General features: G+C 42.0%; 2 protein-coding genes across 2 annotated transcripts; one reads left to right on the top strand and one right to left on the bottom strand.

Moving 5' to 3' along the window:
* Positions 1–1,348: 1,348 nt before the first annotated feature.
* On the bottom strand, positions 1,349–9,314 carry asphd2 (aspartate beta-hydroxylase domain containing 2). The gene is made up of 4 exons (XM_083913102.1): positions 9,078–9,314; positions 6,692–7,895; positions 6,005–6,118; positions 1,349–5,781 (listed from the first exon to the last, which is right to left on the bottom strand). The coding sequence occupies exons 2-4, from the start codon at positions 7,554–7,556 to the stop codon at positions 5,651–5,653; spliced, it is 1,110 nt and encodes a 369-aa protein (XP_083769228.1). The 5' UTR covers positions 7,557–7,895; positions 9,078–9,314; the 3' UTR covers positions 1,349–5,650.
* A 3,723-nt stretch (positions 9,315–13,037) lies between these two features.
* Positions 13,038–20,054, top strand: ggt5a (gamma-glutamyltransferase 5a; the record flags this gene model as incomplete). Its single annotated transcript, XM_083912012.1, has 12 exons — positions 13,038–13,204; positions 13,753–13,880; positions 13,978–14,073; positions 15,589–15,775; positions 15,875–16,035; positions 16,273–16,419; positions 16,635–16,765; positions 17,827–18,011; positions 18,215–18,306; positions 19,424–19,530; positions 19,715–19,825; positions 19,908–20,054. 12 exons carry the CDS (start codon positions 13,038–13,040, stop codon positions 20,052–20,054), a joined length of 1,659 nt encoding a protein of 552 aa, XP_083768138.1.
* Positions 20,055–20,571: the final 517 nt, after the last annotated feature.

The following is a 20,571-nucleotide window of genomic DNA, read 5'->3' as shown; positions in this document are numbered from 1 at the left end:
GACTTAAACGCAAGTTACTGTATTTGTGCCCCCCTAAATTAATCCATAATACTGATTATTTATTAAGTGGTCCCCATAACTTCATCATTATCTTATGATTACCTACCCTCTCTGTGTCCTTTGTGCTTTTCTCTAACGCATCATTACCTACGATGAACTTCTCCATAAGGAATTATCAGGGAAGTATTTGTGAATGATTCATCAATAATCATGCTGTTCCTCATTTGTTCCTTAATTAACTAATCATTAGCTACTCTACAAATCTTGATTAGGCGTTTCTCATTAACTAATGTTAGCACTCCACATTTGTTCTCTGGTAACGACACAAAATGTTGTGAACCTTGTTCAGGGTTCCTGCACCTTTTCCAACGTCCAATTCAAGCACTTTTTCAAGGGTTTCAAAGTGCATTTTCAAGCTTTTCCAGCAAGTTACAGTTGTGGTAAATTACATAATAATACACAGTATATATTGTGTCTACAGTTTGCTGTTTATTGCACTTGCTCAGCAAATTAAAGTTGTACTCCGTAATATTTGAGAAGCCTTGTTTCTAGCGGCCTCTTTGGTATAAAGATGTAACTGCAGACAAGCCTGTTCTTTCAGAGCCGTCCATCTTGTCACGTTCACGGTCGCTGTGTGTTGACTTTTTTTTACTCTTTTGTAAACTTTATTGACACATATTCACCTCTCTACTTCCAGTTTGTCCCCCCCTGTATTTTCTTGTCTTAAATCCAAACATACACATGCTCCTATTACACTTCTGCCCTTACTACAAGCGTGACTCAGGAGTTGGAAGTTCACGATTTCCAAATACAAGGTAACGCAGCATAACCAGCAGTGACGGGTTCCACCGGCGGCTTATTTACATCTAGCGAGGGAATGTAGCCACAGACGGATATTAATATAATACTCAGCAAAATGCCAAGTAGAAATGCTTTCATTAGTGGGTTATATGATCAATCACCATTGTTTTAACTCACTCTTTGATAGATAGTAACTTAAAAGACAATTAAATAGAAAGAAATCTTACGGATTACAACTTTGTGTTTGATGTTGTTGTGCTATAAACAACCAAAATTTGTTTTTTTTTGACAGTGTTCTACGTAAGGGTGACAAATCAAAGAAAAAACGTCCATGTTTGAAGACTTGGCATTATATAAATCTTAAATTTCAAGCAGTTTCAAGCTATTTATTCAAAATCTAAGCAACACCTCACTAAAATTCAAGTCTTTCCAGGGTTTACCAGCACCTGTTAAGAACCCTGCTCATCGTAAAGTCTTCAAATAACGGTACACAACCTTTTGTGTCGTTACCAGTTCTTTAATGGACTAAAGAACATGCATACAGTGGAAAGTCTACCTTTGATGATATCTGTGTAAAAGTGACACCTCTCACAACAGCCGGTTAAATAAGATACTTGACCATTTATTAAATGTACAGAAATACTGTTCAAAATCCACACAAGAACGTCTTAAAGGACAAATCCTTAATCCTAATGTAAACAAAATGGTCGCCCCATCAGATACTGTATGTGTAAAGCTGGAATGCTTTGGGATTGACAGTTTCCATACTCTTAAACCTAATTATGGACAGCTCAATGTGAGTGTTGTCCCATGTTGTAAACAGCTTGTAAATCATTTTGTAAACATTAGAATTGAATAGATGGGTGTCTTGAGGTGCGATGGACCTGCAAAGCTGCTGCAGATTGATTTCCACTACCTTTTAGACTGTGCACATATATCCATGAAGTGCTGTTGAAGAATTCAGGATTGCTGCTTTAGTAATGGATACCACATAGTTCTGCGAAATTACAGTGATTAAAAAAAGAAATATGTCACAGAACAACAGAGATAGGACTTCATAAACACTTTACAGAATCCACAAATTGAATCTATGAAAACGATCTTCATTGTTGGCTCTTTGAGAACGGAGAGTGAAATGCAGTCGCGTCGGCTGTAAATCAGGACAACACAATAGTTATAGCATTGAAGTCAATCGTCTCAGACCGTTCGTTTTTTTTTCTTCCTTTACCTCGACTCTATTTACAGAAATACAAACCTGATATCAAATACAACCAAATTACAAGAGTTTAGTAAATTTACCAAAAACGCTTCATCTCCAATGTTACAGCACAGGCCCACTCACACACAATTTGACCTAAAAATGTGCTTATCTAACCATGTCTTGTGAAAGCAGGATTGATTTTTCAGAGAGGAGCACTATAAACTACCACACCAGCAGGAGTCATGACATTAGCTGCGTCTGTAAACATTCATATCATGATCAACATTGGACCTCAGTTATCACATATCCATCAAAACACATATGATAGATGACATGAACAATGCCGTTAATTAATGCTTTCTATATCATACTTTCTGCAATTTGTTTAGTTCTCTATTAACAGTTGCCAGTTCGGTCATCAAGCCCCAATAGTGCACCCTGCAATAGTTAAAATGATCATTTATCAGTAAAGTCAGCATGAAAAAACATTTTTTGTTATCTAGCTTTATGTGTTTATGTATATTAAGTAAGTAAACTATTTCATTTATTAAGGTATAAGTAAATATACTTTTAATCAAATATATGTTTAATCATAAGTAAATATGTTGTGTTTAAACAGTAAGAACTGTGATGTTAGGGTGGGCTAATGAAAGCAAGTTGTTTCAGCCCAATCCTTTTTTCGGTTGAAATTGTCAAAATATTATGTCATTTTATTTAACATCTGTTGTATAACCAAAAATAAAAAAAAGAATTAATTCATTCATGTGTTTATGACAACCATCTGAACAGAACATCATCCAGCACTGTTGCAATGATCCCTCTGATTTAGCTTTACTTGAGCTTTGATTTAATGTAAATACAATCACTGGAAATACGTCACCATTCTGCAAGTAAGAGATTTCGACTCATTTATGAAAATTTAATAAATCGATAGTGTGTCCCATGGATGAAAGTGGGTGTTTTTGAAATGAAAAATATGCAAACCCACTGACACTCGTGTTTGGCTTGAAGTGTGACTGGATAGGTAGCTGAGTAATATTAACAACTTTAATGATAAAATTTCTTAGCCCTTGAGAAAATGTATGCAGGTTTTACGGTAAATTTTTTTACTATAGAAAAAGTGTGATTTCCATGTCTTCTTTTATTATAAAGCAGGCGGAGGTGCTACATAAATACTGTGAAAGTATTAAAACACTCAATCCAGAGAGAAATGCACACAGCGTGTATTCAGAAACTGCTTTTTAAAGGTGCTCTACTCATATTTATATTAATTACCATTGCTATGCAGACGACAATCAAATCTATATAGCGCTATCATCAAGCGACTATTTTCCCAGAGATCTGTTGTGCCAGTGCTGTACCAATATTTCCTCCAATTAAATAATGACAAAACTGAGATAATTGTTTTGGGCACTAAAACAGAAATACAGAATGTTAGGCAACAGCTTCACACTCTTAAAGCCAAGACAGAAATCTTATTATGGATTTGGATCTACATTTCGACAGCCACATCAGACCACTAACAAAACCGGTCTACTATCACCTTAAAAACATAGCAAAACTAAGAGGATTCATGTCAAAACAAGACTTAGAAAAACGTGAACATGCCTTTATTACTAGTAGGCTAGATTATTGTAATGGCCTCCTTGCAGGTATCCCCAAAAAACTATTAGGCACCAACAGCTGGTTCAGAAAGCTGCTGCTGAGTTTTTATAAAGACCAAAAGACTTGAACGCATTACACCAATTCTTGAATCCTTACCTTGGCTCCCCGTATATCAGAGAATGGTTTCAAAATATTGTTGCTCACCTATAAATCACTACATGGCTTAGGGCCAAAGTATATCATTGAAATGCTTTCGCTGCACAAGCCTTCGAGACCACTAAGATCATCTGAGACAAATCTGTTAATGGTTCCCAGAGTAAATACAAAGCATGGGAAAGCAGATTTCATACTTGCTCCAACTATGACTACTTCTAAGACAAAACTGAAACCGTTTATGTTCAATTTGGCTTTCTGCTAAATCGTAACTAAATTGCACTTTTATCCTTCCACTTTAGAACTTCTTTTAACTTTTCTTAGTTTCCATTTTACTGTGTCATTTCTTTGTATGACGTGTTTTTATGTAAAGCACATTGAGTCTTCCTCGCGTATGAAATGTGCTACATAAATGCCTTGCCTTACTCAAAACACTGCAAGAGTGTGGGATGGGATTGCCTCCACACAGCTCTTACCCCAATACGTGAAAGGGTGATGCCATTAATTATTTGTTTGCTGCCATCAATCAAACATATCAGCACTTCTGTACCGTCGTGATGTCACAACTACACTACTGTATATACGGTATAGTTCGAAAATGTCAGTGGCACCAACTGCAACGACGGAGAGAGATGTCGCAAGCGCAGATGCAGAAGACCCAGAAACTGGTCTTCACTGATCAATCAGAGCAGACTGGGGTTTTTGGGGAGTGGAGGACTTAAAGAGACGGGTGCTGAAACAGAGCGTTTCACACAGAGGGTAAATACACGTATATTCAGACGGTATGAGAAGAATTATGTGTATGTTTGAACATTAAACCATGAAAACATGTTCTAGTAGAAACCCAGAATACAAGTATAAACCTGAAAATGAGCCTAATACGGGACCTTTAAAAGAATTGGTAATATGTGTAGTGTAAGGTTATACCTCCAATACCTTACACAAAATCATTTCTAAGTGTTGTGAAATGTAGATCGTTTACTCACTGACTCCAGTTCATGTATGGCTAATAGAATAAGTTGGCCCATGGACCCGTACACGTTGTGAAGCATAACAGCAAGAGGGTGACACGTTATTGTTTGGCACGCTAGGAGCCATTCATCATATCTGTTCTGTACTTTGCTCTCTACTGTTGTACTGTTTTAAGCGGCTACCAAAATAAAACTGATATAAGCTGTACAAAAACTTTTATAGAGGCATTACTTTGCTTCAAAATGAGAAGGACATTTAAAAAAAACATATTTGATGGGAACTGCATGCTCTGGAAGTTTTTACTGTTCGAATGTTCAGTGCATTTTCATACAGATGAATGATCTGATTTCGAAGTTTCAAAATAAAATGACAAATAATGAAATGTCTCTGCCATGGTGTTGATTCACATGAATAAAATGGCGTGAACAATCATGCTCCTATTACGTTTGGAAGAATTTAAAGGAATGCTTTGCCCTCAAAAGGATTATTTGTTTAACAATGATTCACACGGTGTTACCTTGAAATCAAAAAGTGATCGAATTTTCTCCGATTTTGGATTCTTCGTTCACTGTGGAGGCATGCGAGAAAAAAAAATCATAAAGAATTTAAGGTAACACAGGGAGAGTGATTGATATACAAAAGATTATTCTGAGGGTGAAGTATTCCTTCAAGTACTTTCAAGTGTGGCTATCTTTTACACATCTATACAGTCAAAAACACGAACACGACCGATAAGAGAGGCCCAATGTTTGGTCATCTGCTAAGAAGAGTTATGACAGATACCGTATGTGACAGAGAATATGTACACAGTGAATGTGAGAGCTGGTCTGGAGGCGGAAAAAGAGTTGCTCCCCAATCCTAAAGACACTTCCCTAAACGCCATCTGTCTCTTGGTCAGACACGGTTTCTCACTCAAACCTATTTCCCTTCCTTGTCCTCTAAGCGGCCTGGAGTAAAAATGTAGTCCAAGGCTTGTCTCTCAGCAGCGGCCACGTTAGGGTGCCAGAGGTCCACCATGAAGACCACCCTGGGGCCGTCCTCTGCACCGCCTGCACACACAGAGACGCACAGCAACAGAAAAAAAACAAAAACCCCACCTTGTGATGATCTTGGCATAGAACCCATGGTAAAACCTCCTCATACACATATTAAAAAGGCCCTCAAGTGAATTTAGTGATATTGGATGATACCATATTTAGGTAAATCCTCCTTAAAGGAATAAATAAAAAGGGACAGAGTGCAATAAGATATTGAGTTTGAATCCCTGCTTACCCTCGTGGAAGGCCCTGTGGAGGAAGGAGTCATCAAAAAGCAGACAGCTGCCCTCAGACCAGCACTGTGGTTCTCCCCCAACTACAAGCTCACAGGAGGGGGGCACTCTGAGACCTGCCAGAGAAAAAGAACCAGTCAAACCATGTGTCATTATGGGACAGCAAACCATTTTGTAACACGCCCTCTTCTTAGTGTCCCGTATCATTACAGTAGTTTGTTTTTAAAGCATGAAAGACCCTGTCTACAACGATCAACGCCACTATAAAGGGAAGGTTTTTGTTGCTCCCGTACTCTACGGGGGAATTGTTGGGTCTATGTAAATCATAAATAAGTCATAGAGTGTGGTCTATACCTAGTCTGTAAAGTGTCCTGAGATACCTTTTGTTATGATTTGGCACTATAAATAAAATTGAATTGAATTGAATTGAATTGAATCATTTAGAGCCATCTCACAGTTTGAAACAGAATCAAAGCTCAGGTGAAGTGAAAACTATGAAAATAATCATATAAGACCTTCAATTTCAGCCACTGTGACCCAAGAGGATCCAGATTTTCAGTCTACATACTGCAGCAGCTGATCCACTCCTCTCAAAAAATAAACAATTTGCTGTTGTGTGTTAAGCTGAGTACACGCTGAGCCTCAGACATCACATGGTTGAATCGTTTTCGGCTTGCTCACTCTCTTACCCAGGTGGCAGCGCAGCCTGACATTTGTTGGACCGTAATGCTCAGTGATCAGAGCTCCAGGGGTCAGCACAGAGAAGCAGGCGTTTCCAAACACGTTGTTGGCGATGAAGGTGCGCAGCTGGCCCAGCACCCTCCAGGCACGCGGACACCTCCTGACATTTAGAACCAGAGGGGTGCCTTGGTTGACAAGGTAGTAGGTCCACCACTGCCCGCGAGGCGTGTTGTTGGCTTTCCACCCTGGTGGCAGAGAGGAGCCGCTGCGAGCTGGAGGTTGATGGTAGATGCTCTCAAACTCGGCCAGAAGGGCTGGAAAGCTCTGCTCCAGGAGCTCCACGTCGTGTCTCTGTACTTCTCTGGAGAAGAAAGGGGCTGATGGTAGGTCTGGGAGGAAGAAGACCTCTGGCCGCTGAATGGTCGGACGGCTGTTAAGGTATCGGCCTTGATCACGGACTCCTTTATGCACCCTGCCCATACCTGACCAGGTGTAGCGCTTGGCGTAATCCTGCAGGCTGTGATAGAGCCTCTGGTTCAGGCTCTCTCCTGCGCTGGTACATCTGAAGCACTCCGACGACTGGCAGAAAGCGAAGCCGTTCTGCTCCTCTAGCATTGATCCCTGCTTCCCCTTCCCCCTGCCACGGCAGTCTGAACTCATGAAGCCCCCCACCACCCCTCCAATTCGGCTGGGCCCAGCTAGATACCTCCCACGCAGAGGGCTGGAGCCGTGCTCTCGGCCCACCCTGTAACAATACCACATAAACAGCAGCAGCACACACATGGCTATGGCGAAAGCACAGATCTCACACTCCCTTATAGACTGTATCCCTCCAGCCACCATCTCCCTCACGTTCTCCAGTGACCACTCCATCTCGGCTCGTTTCTGGATTGCGGAATCTGACGGGGTGAGAAAAGTGCTGATGAAAGATCAGTTAACACGTCTTTTGTTGAGCGTGATTTAATGGGGCCTCAAACCACACACAGGGCGTTAGTGAGTCTAGTGTCAAGCGGCTCTTATCGCCCCCCTTTTGGTAAACAGTCTGCTGATTTAATCTGACAGCCTCGCTCTTCAGTCCTAACATTTCAGCGCTCTGCGGCGAGGGAAGGTTTCTCTTTGCATGATGTCTGGCTGTGCGGTATTTGTGCTGCTCCCTCTCTCGTGCTTTCAGACAAACGCAGACAGACACAGAGCCGTAGGGTAATCTGTTCTCTGTAAGACAAAAAGACAGAAGGAGAGAGAGAGGGGTAAGGACAGAGGAGGGTACTGTAATTGACACGAGGGGGAAGGCTGTGATCGAAGGGAACGCTCCAAACTCTATCTACTGTTAATGTGTTGGCATGCAGAATGTTGCAGGTATCATGACAATTTGCTTTGTGTCTGTGAAACATATCCTCCTCCTCACAGTTGGAGCGAATTCCCATCCTAGCTGCAGCACAAAAACACCTGCTGAAACTCACCCACCCACTGTGGACTTCAAAACGACTGCCCCCCCCCACAACACACACACACACACACACACACACACACACACACACACACACACACACACACACACACACACACACACACACACACACACGCACACACACACACACACACACACACACACACACACACACACACACACACACACACACAGTTTAAAAACCATGAGTCATTGGCTGCATTTAACACATATAAATTCCTTTTATATTTATTTTGCGCACCACGCACACATGCACGCGCACTAAACAGTGCCTTATGTAAACTTAAACAGTGTTGACACCCACCCACATGTATAATTGGCATTCATAGGTTGCTCAGCAGGCGCTGCAGAAATGGATCCTCGGGGGGAGGGAGGGGGCGAGCTGTAGTCTGTGTAATCCAATGCTGCTTTAGTAAAAAAAACAAGGACTGTATTACATGATTATCATTATATAATGATTATGGACCAGCAGCCAAAACGCGAGGAGTGCAATGCGTCAACAGTGATCAGAACTCCACGATGCGCTCTCACCAAAAATGGTCGGTTAATCCTGCTCCAACAGATCCTCCCCTACATCCTGTCTGACAGCATCAAGACGCCCCCACATCCCCCACACACTCCCGCTGCTTTTAGTACAGATTGACCACCAAACCCAACCATCTAAAAACACACACCCTGCCTTATCCCCCACCCACCCACCCACACACACACACACACACACTGTTCCCATGTTTTCTCGCCTCTAGAGCTGCTGCCACCAGGGCCAAGCTGCCATACAAAGTGATGACCAAACACACTGGAGAGCTGTAACGTTCAATAAAACGGTGGGAAAACACTCAGATCGCAGTAACCGAGCTCGTGTTTCCTTCTGTTAGAGCTGCGCGGATGTCTGGAGCGTTGATTTGTGCACAGGTTTGCATCCATACCTACTCAACAGTCATGATTGTGGCCGGTGGAGAGGAGAGGCGCACAGGTGTTTCTCCAGGCGACGCTGCGCACCACTGCAGTGCACAAGGTGGACGGATATCACTCGCCAACATTATAGGAAATATCTCCAAAATGCACAAAAGAAGTCCTAAGTGGAGCCGACAGCCATCGCGTACCAGAGGAAGAGAACAGAAAGAGCTGCCCAGCCGACGGTTCGACTCCCTGTCGGTCTGTGACGGACAGCAGCGTCGGATAGGCTTCAGACAATATTGTTGTAAATACCGAAGCTCCACTGGGGAAGACACCCAACGTCAAGCAGCCACACGCAGCACTTTTCCCGTTTAGGCCTTTCAAAATAAAGGTCGCGCTGAAAAGCTTGTTGAACTCAATCGGCAAAAAGCACTGGAACTGCAAACTCCCCAGGCACACATAGACTGTCTATGGGTGAGACCCTTCATAGCTAAAAGTCTAAACATTTTAATGCAATAACTCTCAACAGCTACTTCTTTTTAACAGACAAGTCTACTCCAACAAGTTAGTCAATGTGAAAATGCAGATTAACATATAACGACCAGCAGCGCAGGGTGAGATTGACTTTTAGACCCTAGTATGGGTCAAGCTTCAAACACGCTGTTTCCTACAATTCCCGTGATGCAACATAGTAACAGTTGCATTAGACTTCCCCTGCCTTAAATGATCTCCTCTATTAAACTCAGTGCTCCCAGTTCTGTCTAATACAGGTAGGCTATGTGCATTTGAAGTGTTAACCATATGTGAGACTTCCAAATGCTCCATCAAGAGGATTTTACTTTGTAAAGTAGTAAGTAATTATTTAGTGTAAAATTGGTTCCCAATTAGTTCCCCTTTACATATATTGCAATTATCCTTGTTTGTTCATGACTATGTTAGCAGGAAACCTTTGCTTCACCAATGATTGCTTCAAACATCAAAAGAAAGCCTGAGTTCCGGGATCGGGGCTCTCTGGCTCTCCGGCAACTTTGATTCAAAGTATTCAGAGTTTTGGAGCAACAGTAGCAATGAGGCAGGGCCCCGTAACCTGACCAACCATTCAGAAACCAAAGGGTGATGTCCCACTCGCTTGATTCACGACCGTCTGCAGACAAAGTTATACTTATACTTTTAAAGGTAAATCTTTCAAGTACAATTTTAACAGTAAAGGCAAAAGACAATGTTTGTCTCCCCAAGCAAAATGCCACTGCTGTCAGCCTCTATACGGTGAAGATACCCTTTGTCACAGCCTTTAAACTGACTGATTGGACTGTTGGTTGGATTAAAAAAAGCAATTTTTTTCTGACAATTTGTTGACAAAATGATTAATTGATTATGAAAATTGATTGGCCTATGGGCCTATAGAAGCTGTTTGTTTTCCAAGCTTACCGTGGTCAATTATCTTACTTTGAAGGCGAAATTACCTTATATCCGGTATTGCTCTGGTAATCTCTGGCTGACTTGACTCAATTAAGAGCCTCCCTCTTCCGTATGCCTCATGGCTCGCCCATCGACCACTGCTTGATAGAACGGCAGACAGCATTTCCCGAGATGCATTGCAACGTGCCTGTATTGAGCTCAGCAGTAGTTGAAGTGTGATAGGCATGGTCAGCAACTTTTCCTACAAAACACTACATTCATTAAGCTGAGGCTTCAATCCAAAGTGCATTCAACCACAAAGACACTACCCAAACATTTCAAGTATCATGCAAGTACTTAAAAATGAAACAAATAAGCAAAACTGCTGTAAGTGCTACATTTTAGAAACAAGAGACATCTGTTATTTTTGATTTTATCGATTCATGTGCAACCTGAACAGGTGAGTGTTCAGTCTGTGTCAGAAGTAGTGAAGAGTTTCTGCTGGCCTGATATCAGTGGGGAGTTAATTCGACCATTGTGGATCCAGGACAGTAAACAGTCAGGTTTTTGTTGAGCGGTAGCGGGGCCCCCCTTTGACCATATCCTGGATATAGAATTGACCTGAGCCATCCACAGCATGGTAGTCCCTAGTACCAGTGAGTAAAATCAGAATCTATCCACCAGTGGGAGCCAGTGCAGGGTGCGGAGGAGCGGTGTAGTGTGGGAGACCGTGGGTAGGATTTTGGATGAGCTGCAGAGGTTGGATGGCACATGCAGGCACACCAGCCAGGAGGGAGTTGCACTGATCTAGACATGAAGAAGAAGAAGAAGAAGAATTTCTTTATTAATCCCACAAGGGGAAATTCAATTTTTTTACTCTGTTATTATTATTATTCAGGTTACACACACACAGAGGCCCGAAATACACACATGCACAAACAGGACCTATATACATGCAATTAAGGGAGAGATGTCAGAGCGAGGGGGCTGCCAGTGACCAGCGCCCCGAGCAGTTGGGTGTTCGGTGGCTTGCTCAACAGCACCTCGGCAGTGGTAGTTAGCACTGTCCCCTCACAGCAAGAGGGTTCCTAGTTCAAGTCCTTCTGTGTGGAGTTTGCATGTTCTCCCTGTGTCTGCATGGGTTCTCTTCGGGTTCTCCGGCTTCCTCCCACAGTCCAAAGACATGCACGTTTTAGGTTAATTGATAAATCTAAATTAAAATGTGAATGGTTGGTTGTCTCTATGTGCCCTGTGATAGACATGGCGTCATATCCAGGGTGTACCCCGCCTCACGTCCAATGTCAGCCGGCACAGCGACCCTGTTAGGGAAAAGCGGTTGAAGATGATGGATGGATGGGGTTAGAGAAGGACCGTCTGTCTGTTGGGGAGACAGAGGAGGCTGCGTGGAGACAGCTCAGAACACAAAGTTCCTGGTGGTTCACGCTGCAGACAACAACCCTGCACACCTCCCCTCTGGTGAAAAAGGCGCAGCAGCGTCTGCACTTCCAGGGCTAAAGAAGGCCCACTTCAGTTCTTCCTTTCCCACTACCTTCAATAAGGGCATCACAGAGAGTGTGTTGACCAGCAGCATCTTTCTCTGGCATGAGAGTTTAAACACAACAGAAAGCAAGGCCCTGAGGAGAGTGGTGAGGTCAGCAGAAAGGACTATTGGGTCTGACTGGGCTTTATTGACTTTATTGTCACCTATTCAGGATGTGGCCCAAAAGCGCCTACCAAAGCCACCAGCATCCAGATATACTCCACCCGCCCCTGTCACAGGAATACTAATAATAATAAGCAATAATATCCATTAGTCATATACATCTCATATCTGTATAATAACTCTGCCAGTATTATTTCAGTTTGTGTATTCACCCATTAATCTGTGTTTAACAGAGCCGGCATGCAATTTTGTTGTGCTTTACATTTTTGTGTTTTACTGAATGACAATAAAGAGATCTTGATCTTGATAATCAGTTTGACAGGCCCTGACTTGTCTTAACTCTTTTGCATTTGTTCAACACCAGTGAAGTTATTTCATGGTTATACATGTCAACCATGACCATATACACATAGTTTTACAAGATTTCAGCACATTTTGTCCCACTGATCATAACATTGAAAGCTGTTGCTGCAGGGCACCTATTTGAAAACCCCTTTGCTTAAATATTGACACGGAAACTATGTAAACCACCAGTCCTTCAGGCAGGTCACATCAATAACCCAGTAACACTACCCTGAAAACATGTATGAGATATGTTTTTGCTTGCATCTGTCAATTCAAAGCTATAGCTGTCACCTGAGTTAGATCCATCCCGGCGCTGTATGAGTTGCACAGATGTAGATCTACAGTATTTTTGTGATGTGAAACCTCGGGCATTACTGAACAGTGGGTCCACATTCCTCCCTTCCTCTTGCGCTCCAGGCGGAGGGTGGAGCCAGACTGTTCCGTGCACTCCCCTTCTGCTGGGGCAACTGGGCTCCCGGTCATTAAGTCAGTCAGTAAAGTTGTAATATTTCAGAAGAGTTCACCTGTAAATGTCATGATGAAACTTTAATGATCCCCGCGGAGGTATTGGATATTATCAGCCATGGCGAGGTCAAAGGCGAGGGTGTACACTTGTTGCGCACTGATGCTGCTCTGCGTGGTTGCTATAATTGTGTGTGTAGCTTTGCTTGTGAGGCGCAAGTGTCCAGATGGCACTTTCTCAAGCGCCGCAGTGGCCGCAGACTCTGGGAAATGTTCACAGATTGGACGGTGAGTGGCATTTTACACTTCTGTTATGGCTGCACAACAACAACCCCCATTTGTTCAGGTCAGTCAGGTGTGTTTTCTGAGCAGCAGGCTTCATATTACGCACGAAACACACTCTTTTTAAGGCCTGCGAATGTTCTCATTTGTCCAGGACATTTTTTATCCTCAAAGCAATTTCAGTCAAAAGCAACTGGACTTGGTTGTTTGTCTAGGAAGACGTTTCACCTCTCATCCAAGAGGCTTCATCAGTGCATGTACGCATCTGACCAGACTGGGACTGGTCTTTTTAAGGCGCACACTAAAACAGCATAGACCACATTGTAAAGATCTCAGTATGGAGACAATTTAAATTCTATTCTAACAAATGTGCCACATCGGATCAAATGTCAGTCTATAAAACATTTAATAAACCAGGAGGTCGTATGTGCTTTACATATGCAAAACAAACACCCTATTTCCTTCCTTGGCAGGTGCAGCGTAGCGGAAATAGATTGGCTTTGATAGTGATGAGTGTGAAACATACATATATGTCTGTGTGTGGAATCTTTCAGGGACATACTTCAAAAAGGTGGCTCGGCGGTAGATGGCGCCATCGCTGCGCTGCTGTGCACATCCGTCGTGAACCCACAGAGTATGGGCATCGGAGGGGGGTCCATATTCACAGTGATGGACACCTCTGGTAACAACCGCATTCATTCAGCTCTCCAATACAGCAGAACTAACGAGTGTGCTGCGGCTGAGACACAGTTAACTGACATGATCTCCTCTTGTCAAAGGCAAAGTGAAAATTATCAACTCCAGAGAGACTGTACCTGCGAAGTTTAAACCTGACCTGCTCAAGTCATGCCCCAAGACCTTCCAGCTGATATCAGGTACTGCTCTGGTGTATTTCATCATCTTCCCCCCCCTGATTACTTTGTTAGGAGCATTTCTTGTGTATCTCGCTCTGGCTGTTGTGTCAATTTTTAGGTGACTGTTCTTACTGCTGGAGGAAGAGATAAGCCTAAACATGCGGCTCCTTTAGTATGGTTCACATCTGGAGAACTTTATTTACCACATAAGGGCACAACGATGAGAGATTTATGTCAGGTGTTGGACTGGATATACTGTCAGTCCTTTCTTGGACATGCAGATGTCTTTGTGTCCTCCTTGTCATGCTTTCTTCCCATGCTGTAGACTCTGATTGTATACATACTGGGGGCCCAACAGTCCTGACATATAACTGGCCCCCTGAGCTGAGCTCTCAGCCAAGACCACACACACAGTGGAACAGGAGTCTACTAGCTATTAATCATGTTGCACGTGTACTTGTGACCCTATTTAAGCATAGAGGAAAGATATATGACATAATGATACACTCTGTTAAGTGTATAATATCAGTCAAATAAGATACATATAAAGAGAAAAGCTAAAAACAATATTATTGTAAAAATGAATAAATATATTTGTATGGAAGAGAGTCCACATTTACATTTCTGTTAGTCATTAAAATATGTTACTCATTATCTGCTATTATTACATCCCTTTCAGGTTTTGTAGTCATATGCATGATAACACAGGGTCAGTGGTACAAATGAATGTAGTGCATTTATGTATTTATTCATCAGGGACAAGTTAATTTCTCCAAATAGAATAGAAATGTATGAGTCAGGGATAATGTGTGACCCCTGTCCGGACATATCTTAAATAAGCACATAATAAACAGTGATATTCTCGTACATTAGACACAATCATATATAAATTACAATATTTATACCACATTGCAATCATATATGTATTTATGCTCCCTAATTCATGGCAATATATGTGTATGTGCCTGATTTTATGGGTGTGTCTCTGTGCATGCAGGCATTTATTTCTTAAGTATGCTTGTTTATCTGTGTATCTGTCCCTCTATCTGTGTGTATGTGTCCACGTACGTGTGTGTGTGTGTGTGTGTGTGTGTGTGTGTGTGTGTGTGTGTCTGTATGTGTGTGTGTGCATGATCAGAGATCAGTTATTGCAGGTTTGATTTTGTTACATCCAGTGTTTCTTAACAGTTGTCATGTTATTTTAATTTAACTGAGAAACGCTGAAGTTACCATTTGCTGATCTGCTCCGCTTCAGTCAAAGCACTGTGAGAAACACGTGTTAAAGTATTGTAAAAAGTGAGACACCATGTCTTTTATTACTATAAAGCAGGCGCTAAAACAGAGGGCAAACCCCGGCATATTCAGACAGAAAGTATGAGAACAAAAGTCTCTTTTGAACATTAAAGCATCTAAACATGCGTCTAGTAGAAACCCAAATTATAAGTATGAACCTGAAAATGAGCAGAATGTTGGACTTTTAAGTACAGAGCTCGAGTAAATGTACATACTTACTTACCTATCTATCCATCCTCGCAGGTAGCCAATGGATTGGGGTCCCAGGAGAACTTCGGGGTTATGAACAGGCACACACGCTTTATGGGAAGTTGCCCTGGGCCACCCTCTTCCAGCCGACCATCAAACTGGCCAGAGAAGGGTTTCCTATTCCTCAGGTCCAAGGTCGCTACATCCCGTACAGTGATACAAACATGACCCAGTCACTACGGTATGGATGACACCCCTAAAATGACTCTAAAAGCACAAAGTGAACATTTCACCTGTCTACGTTTAAGTTATATGTATTTTTTTTGTATATATCCTTTAGGAAGTTGTTTACAAATAAGAATGGGGACTTGCTGAAGACTGGTGATACTGTAAAGTTTGAGAAACTGGCGGACACTCTGGAGATGATCGCAAACCACGGGGCGGATGCGTTTTACACTGGAAAAATAGCAAATGATTTAATCCGAGACATACAGGAGGCAGGTATTGTCAGACGAGTTTCATTGTGCTCTCTTTTCCCAACCCTTTTCTATCTCTGCCTGGTGCAGTGATCTAATTACAAATGAACAAATCAATTGGGTCTGTACAGCACTGCAGCGATCGCTCACAGACATCAGAGTGAAATGCCGGGATCCATTAAAAGTCTTGATTATGCGGAGCTGAGATGCTTTCTGTTCAGTTCTGCTTAGAAGAACCATTTGTTTCAATGCTTTTGCCCAGGAGGAACACTGACGACGCAGGACTTGGCATCGTATAGAGTTTCGGTGACTGATGCGTGGGCTGTTCCTCTGGGAGAGTACAAGATGTATATACCCCCACCCCCTGCAGGAGGCATCCTGCTCAGCCTCGTCCTTAACGTCATGAAAGGTTCCTGCTGTACACAGACTGCCGAGCTGCTGCTCAGCCACACTTTCAAACCACATAATAAAGCCTGTTAACTGAGTTCATCTATATGTTAGAGAAATGACTAAAATGACACTTTCATGAGGTTGATTGAATGATGTTGTAAATGAGAGTGGTTCCTGCATATCTTCGGAGGTGTAATACAACGGGGAAAACTAAACAATTGTTTTTATTTACAGGCTATAACTTGAATGCAGCATCTCTCGTAGGTGAACAAAAACCACTGACCTATCATCGCCTCGTTGAAGCTTTTAAGTTTGCCAATGGATTAAAGAAACACATCCGTGACCCACGCTTCAGCTCAGAAGAAGTACGTTATATTCCAGTAGTTAAGGAGAAATGCCATTATATGTAAATACATTGACAGATATACTTTACTGTTACAAGTAAAAGCTAAATGTACTTAAAATATCAAAAGTAAACTATTTGTTTTTCAGGATAACTGCAGCTGGGGCAGTTGAAGCTGATTATTATCACTTTATTTACTGTTAAGATGTTTAATTGATAACAAATGCATGTTATTTTAATTGTTGATCATATGTGTATTTGTAGGAAACATCTGAATCTGTTAAATAAGTATTAACTAAAGGTGTCAGATACATGTAATAGAGTAAAAAGTATAATATTTCCACCTGATATAGTGGAGTATAAGCATACAATATCACCAGGAATTACACAATTAAATCTTACTTTCCATTATTGCTTATAATAGTCACAGAACTACTCAGTGTTTGATCAGTCCCGTGTGAAATGCAGGCCGTCCACCCACTTATGAGTGAGGCTATGCCTACTGGCCTCACTGTCAGTCAACATATCAATTTGCCCTATGAGCCCCCGCTCAGTGAGCTCTTATGGTGATCTATTAAACATGAGTGCATCAAGTTTGGTTGCATGCCACTCTGCTAAAATGTGAACAGTTATGGGTGTTGTTGACCCCTCTTAGGTCAATGACATGGTTTGATTTGAGTAAAGGTAACTTTGAGGCTTATTGTTGCCTTTGACCAGTTTTTGCCTCAGTTATTAATCTGTTATGATGCCGTTGTGGGTCAAAAGTTGCTGTCAGTTACTCAAAATGTCTCTGGTTATCTGGACTTCTGTTCTGTAACGAGTATTTGAAACATTCAGATTTATAATGAATGCATTTGTAACTGGGCAAACCTAAATTCTACATGAATATAATTATAAATATTGACTGCACAGTACTTTTCACATCAAATATGTCTTTGTTCTCATATGGGCCTAAATATACAGTAAGAGAGTTTGAGTGGCAGACAAATAGTGCATGAAAGGGTTCAAATCAGGTGTAATTTCCTTTTTTGTTCAGATTAAATGTTTTTTGTTTTGTTATGAATGCTCTGTACTTTCTCACAGATGGCAAAGAAATTCACAGAGGACAGCTTTGCCGAGCACATACGGAGCTTAATCAGAAGCAACGCGACTCACGATCCCCAGTATTACAACATCACCCCGTATGTGGACAGCATCGGCACCACGCATTTGTCTGTGCTGGCTGAGGATGGATCTGCTGTGTCTGTCACCAGTACCATCAACCACATGTCAGTATCTGAAGGAGTCATAGCGAGAAACCAACCTCCGAGTTCTACTGTGGTTTGAAAGTAGAGGATTAAGATTTAAGAGATTAAGGAACGAATGTTTTTCTAAGAGGAATTTGAAAAGAATTCTCTCTTTTCATAAGACTGTTATTTATATATATCATAATACCAGCATCCAGTTCATTGAATGTATTTTCTTTTTTCAGATTTGGCTCCAAGGTCTTCTCTCCGAGCACGGGGGTCATCCTCAACAATGAGCTGTCTGACTTCTGTGGGAAAGTTGATAACATCTTTCCTGGTAATCAGATTAGCATGATGTTTATCTGTTTTTAACCCTGTCCAACCTTGATTCCAGACATCATACATGTACACACGCTTATTCCTAGGGCTGCTGGTACAGGATTGAATCACTTGTTCAGAGGTTATTTAATGAGTGGAGAGAACCTGATTTACTGTGTCTGAGACCTCAGAATTGATGGTTTATAATTTTGGTGGAGCTGCGTGGATATCGAGCAAGATATTTGGATAATGTAATGTACTTTTATGACGTATTTAAGCTCACCAACCTCTTTTTAGCCATGCATGTTGGTATGTTTGTCAAACACTTATAGGCCCAGACTGATATAGCTTAACTACTGTGATCCCTTTACTCCGATTTTAAACTGGTCCAGTACTTACTACTGATTTATGACTTAATACCTGCAAAATGTAGGTATGCTAAAATACGCTCAAAAAGCATAATGCAACATTTTCGCTTCAGGTCACATATGCATAATGTGCATTATGCAAATTCCAGCCCTTTTGAAGAACAATGGATCACTAACACGTGCACAGTATATACACAATCATAACACATTAAAACAGGATTCGGGTGGAAATGTTAACTGTAGTCTTTGTGCCATTAGTTTGCACATCAATATATTTTTTCTCAAACTGTCGTTATGGTCATGAGTACTTTCACACAGTTTGTGAATATCATGCAGTGAGGCAAGGTTTAATTATTATGTATTAATATAAGCAGGCGAGCATTTTGCATTTTTTAGTCTCTTATTTGTCCCGCCCCCGGTGTGCGATGCCTTCACTCTCGTATTGACATGGTTTTCAACTAGTCTTTACTAAAACAAAACTGGTGCCTCTCTGGCTTTAGACTCTTAGTCCTGTAATATGAGCCCTAGGACCACATAAAAAATTCTTTATTTAACAGAAAAGTTGGACTCCTGTCGGATGTCAGCTGCTGAACAAAGGTAAAGGGCGGCATAAATGCCCTTTCCCCTCTATGCACGCCTGTGATTTACATAATTTAAATTCATTCCACTGATTGCATTTATAATAATTCTCCTCTTGTTCCTCTCACTTTGATGAGTCTGAATTGCAGCCGTTTGTCCTGTCAGTCAAGGCTTTTGTTGTGTTGTCAGGGGAGCAGCCTCCATCCTCCATGGCCCCCGCTGTGCTGAAGTCTAAGTCGAAGACGCTGGTGATTGGATCGACTGGTGGGAGCATGATCACCACTGGGATGGCTTCGGTAAGTGTCTGGGGGCAATCACGCTAAGTGCCATTAAGATAAATTGCTGTGGACTAATGCCCCTCACTGTTGTCACAGCAAGTTCCGTCTCCACGAGTGTCTTCACCGTGTCCATAATCCATTCTGTACGCATCATTTTCCCATTTGGCTGATTGCAATGTATTGTTCTGTTTTTCTCTGTCAGGCGCTCATGAACCACCTCTGGTTTGGAAAGAGCCTTGGGGAGGCGATCGCTGCTCCGGTTGTTTTTGTTGACTCTCAAAATGCAGTGAAGTTTGAGCCCGGCTTTGATAAGGTAAAGTACTTAACACATTTATTTGCTTAAGTGAGACATTATATTTGCTACATCTGAGTCTCCTCTCTTCTTTGCCCTTCAGAGTGTCATCGAGGCTCTGAAGGCTCTGGGACACAAACATGAAACTGCAAAACGATTCTACAATGTTGTCAATGCTGTGGAGAAGGAGGAAGGCTGCATCTGTGCTGTGTCTGATGCCAGGAAACTGGGTGAAGCAGCCGGTTACTGAGACCAAGAGCCGGTGACATTGGTGACGCAGAAGGGCCTGAAGGTTATTGAAACCTTCTGCAGCCACAAAACCACACAAGCTGCAACAGAAGGTGTTAAAGGCCCCATATCATGCTCATTTTCAGATTCATACTTGTATCTTGGGTTTCTACTAGAACATGTTTACATGCTTTAATGTTCAAAAAACACATTATGTGTCTCATACAGTCTTTCTAAATATACCTGTATTCACGCTCCGTCTGAAACACTCAGTTTTAGCGCCTGTTTCTTTAAGACCCCCTCTTGAAAAAGGCCAGTCTGCTCTGATTGGTCAGCATTTCTGGGTCTTCAGCATCTGCACTCACTGCGTCTCTGCATCATTATTGCAGCTGGGGAATGACTAATGGCACATATTTTATTTGCTGTTGTACATGCGTCTGGCCACGCTCCCTCCAGCTGGCTAGATCAGTCACAATGGTTTATCTCATGTGGGGCGGGTTTAAGGCGATGACAGACCAAGGAGCGTCCTAACTGAATGT

The sequence above is a fragment of the Echiichthys vipera genome (genome assembly GCF_963691815.1).
Source record: "Echiichthys vipera genome assembly, chromosome: 4".
In the NCBI taxonomy this organism is placed as follows: Eukaryota; Metazoa; Chordata; class Actinopteri; order Perciformes; family Trachinidae; genus Echiichthys; species Echiichthys vipera.
Note: the sequence above shows the minus strand (reverse complement) of the source record. Positions and strands in the feature narration are given on the sequence as shown.

Excerpts from the sequence above, each read along its gene's own strand:
- asphd2 (XM_083913102.1), bottom strand. The coding sequence starts at position 7,556 with ATGGAGTGGTCACTGGAGAACGTGAGGGAGATGGTGGCTGGAGGGATA. Across the intron at positions 6,119-6,691 it reads CAGGCTGCGCTGCCACCTGG|GTCTCAGAGTGCCCCCCTCC; the intron begins GTAAGAGAGTGA and ends TTTCTCTGGCAG. Across the intron at positions 5,782-6,004 it reads CCACAGGGCCTTCCACGAGG|GCGGTGCAGAGGACGGCCCC; the intron begins GTAAGCAGGGAT and ends CTGTGTGTGCAG.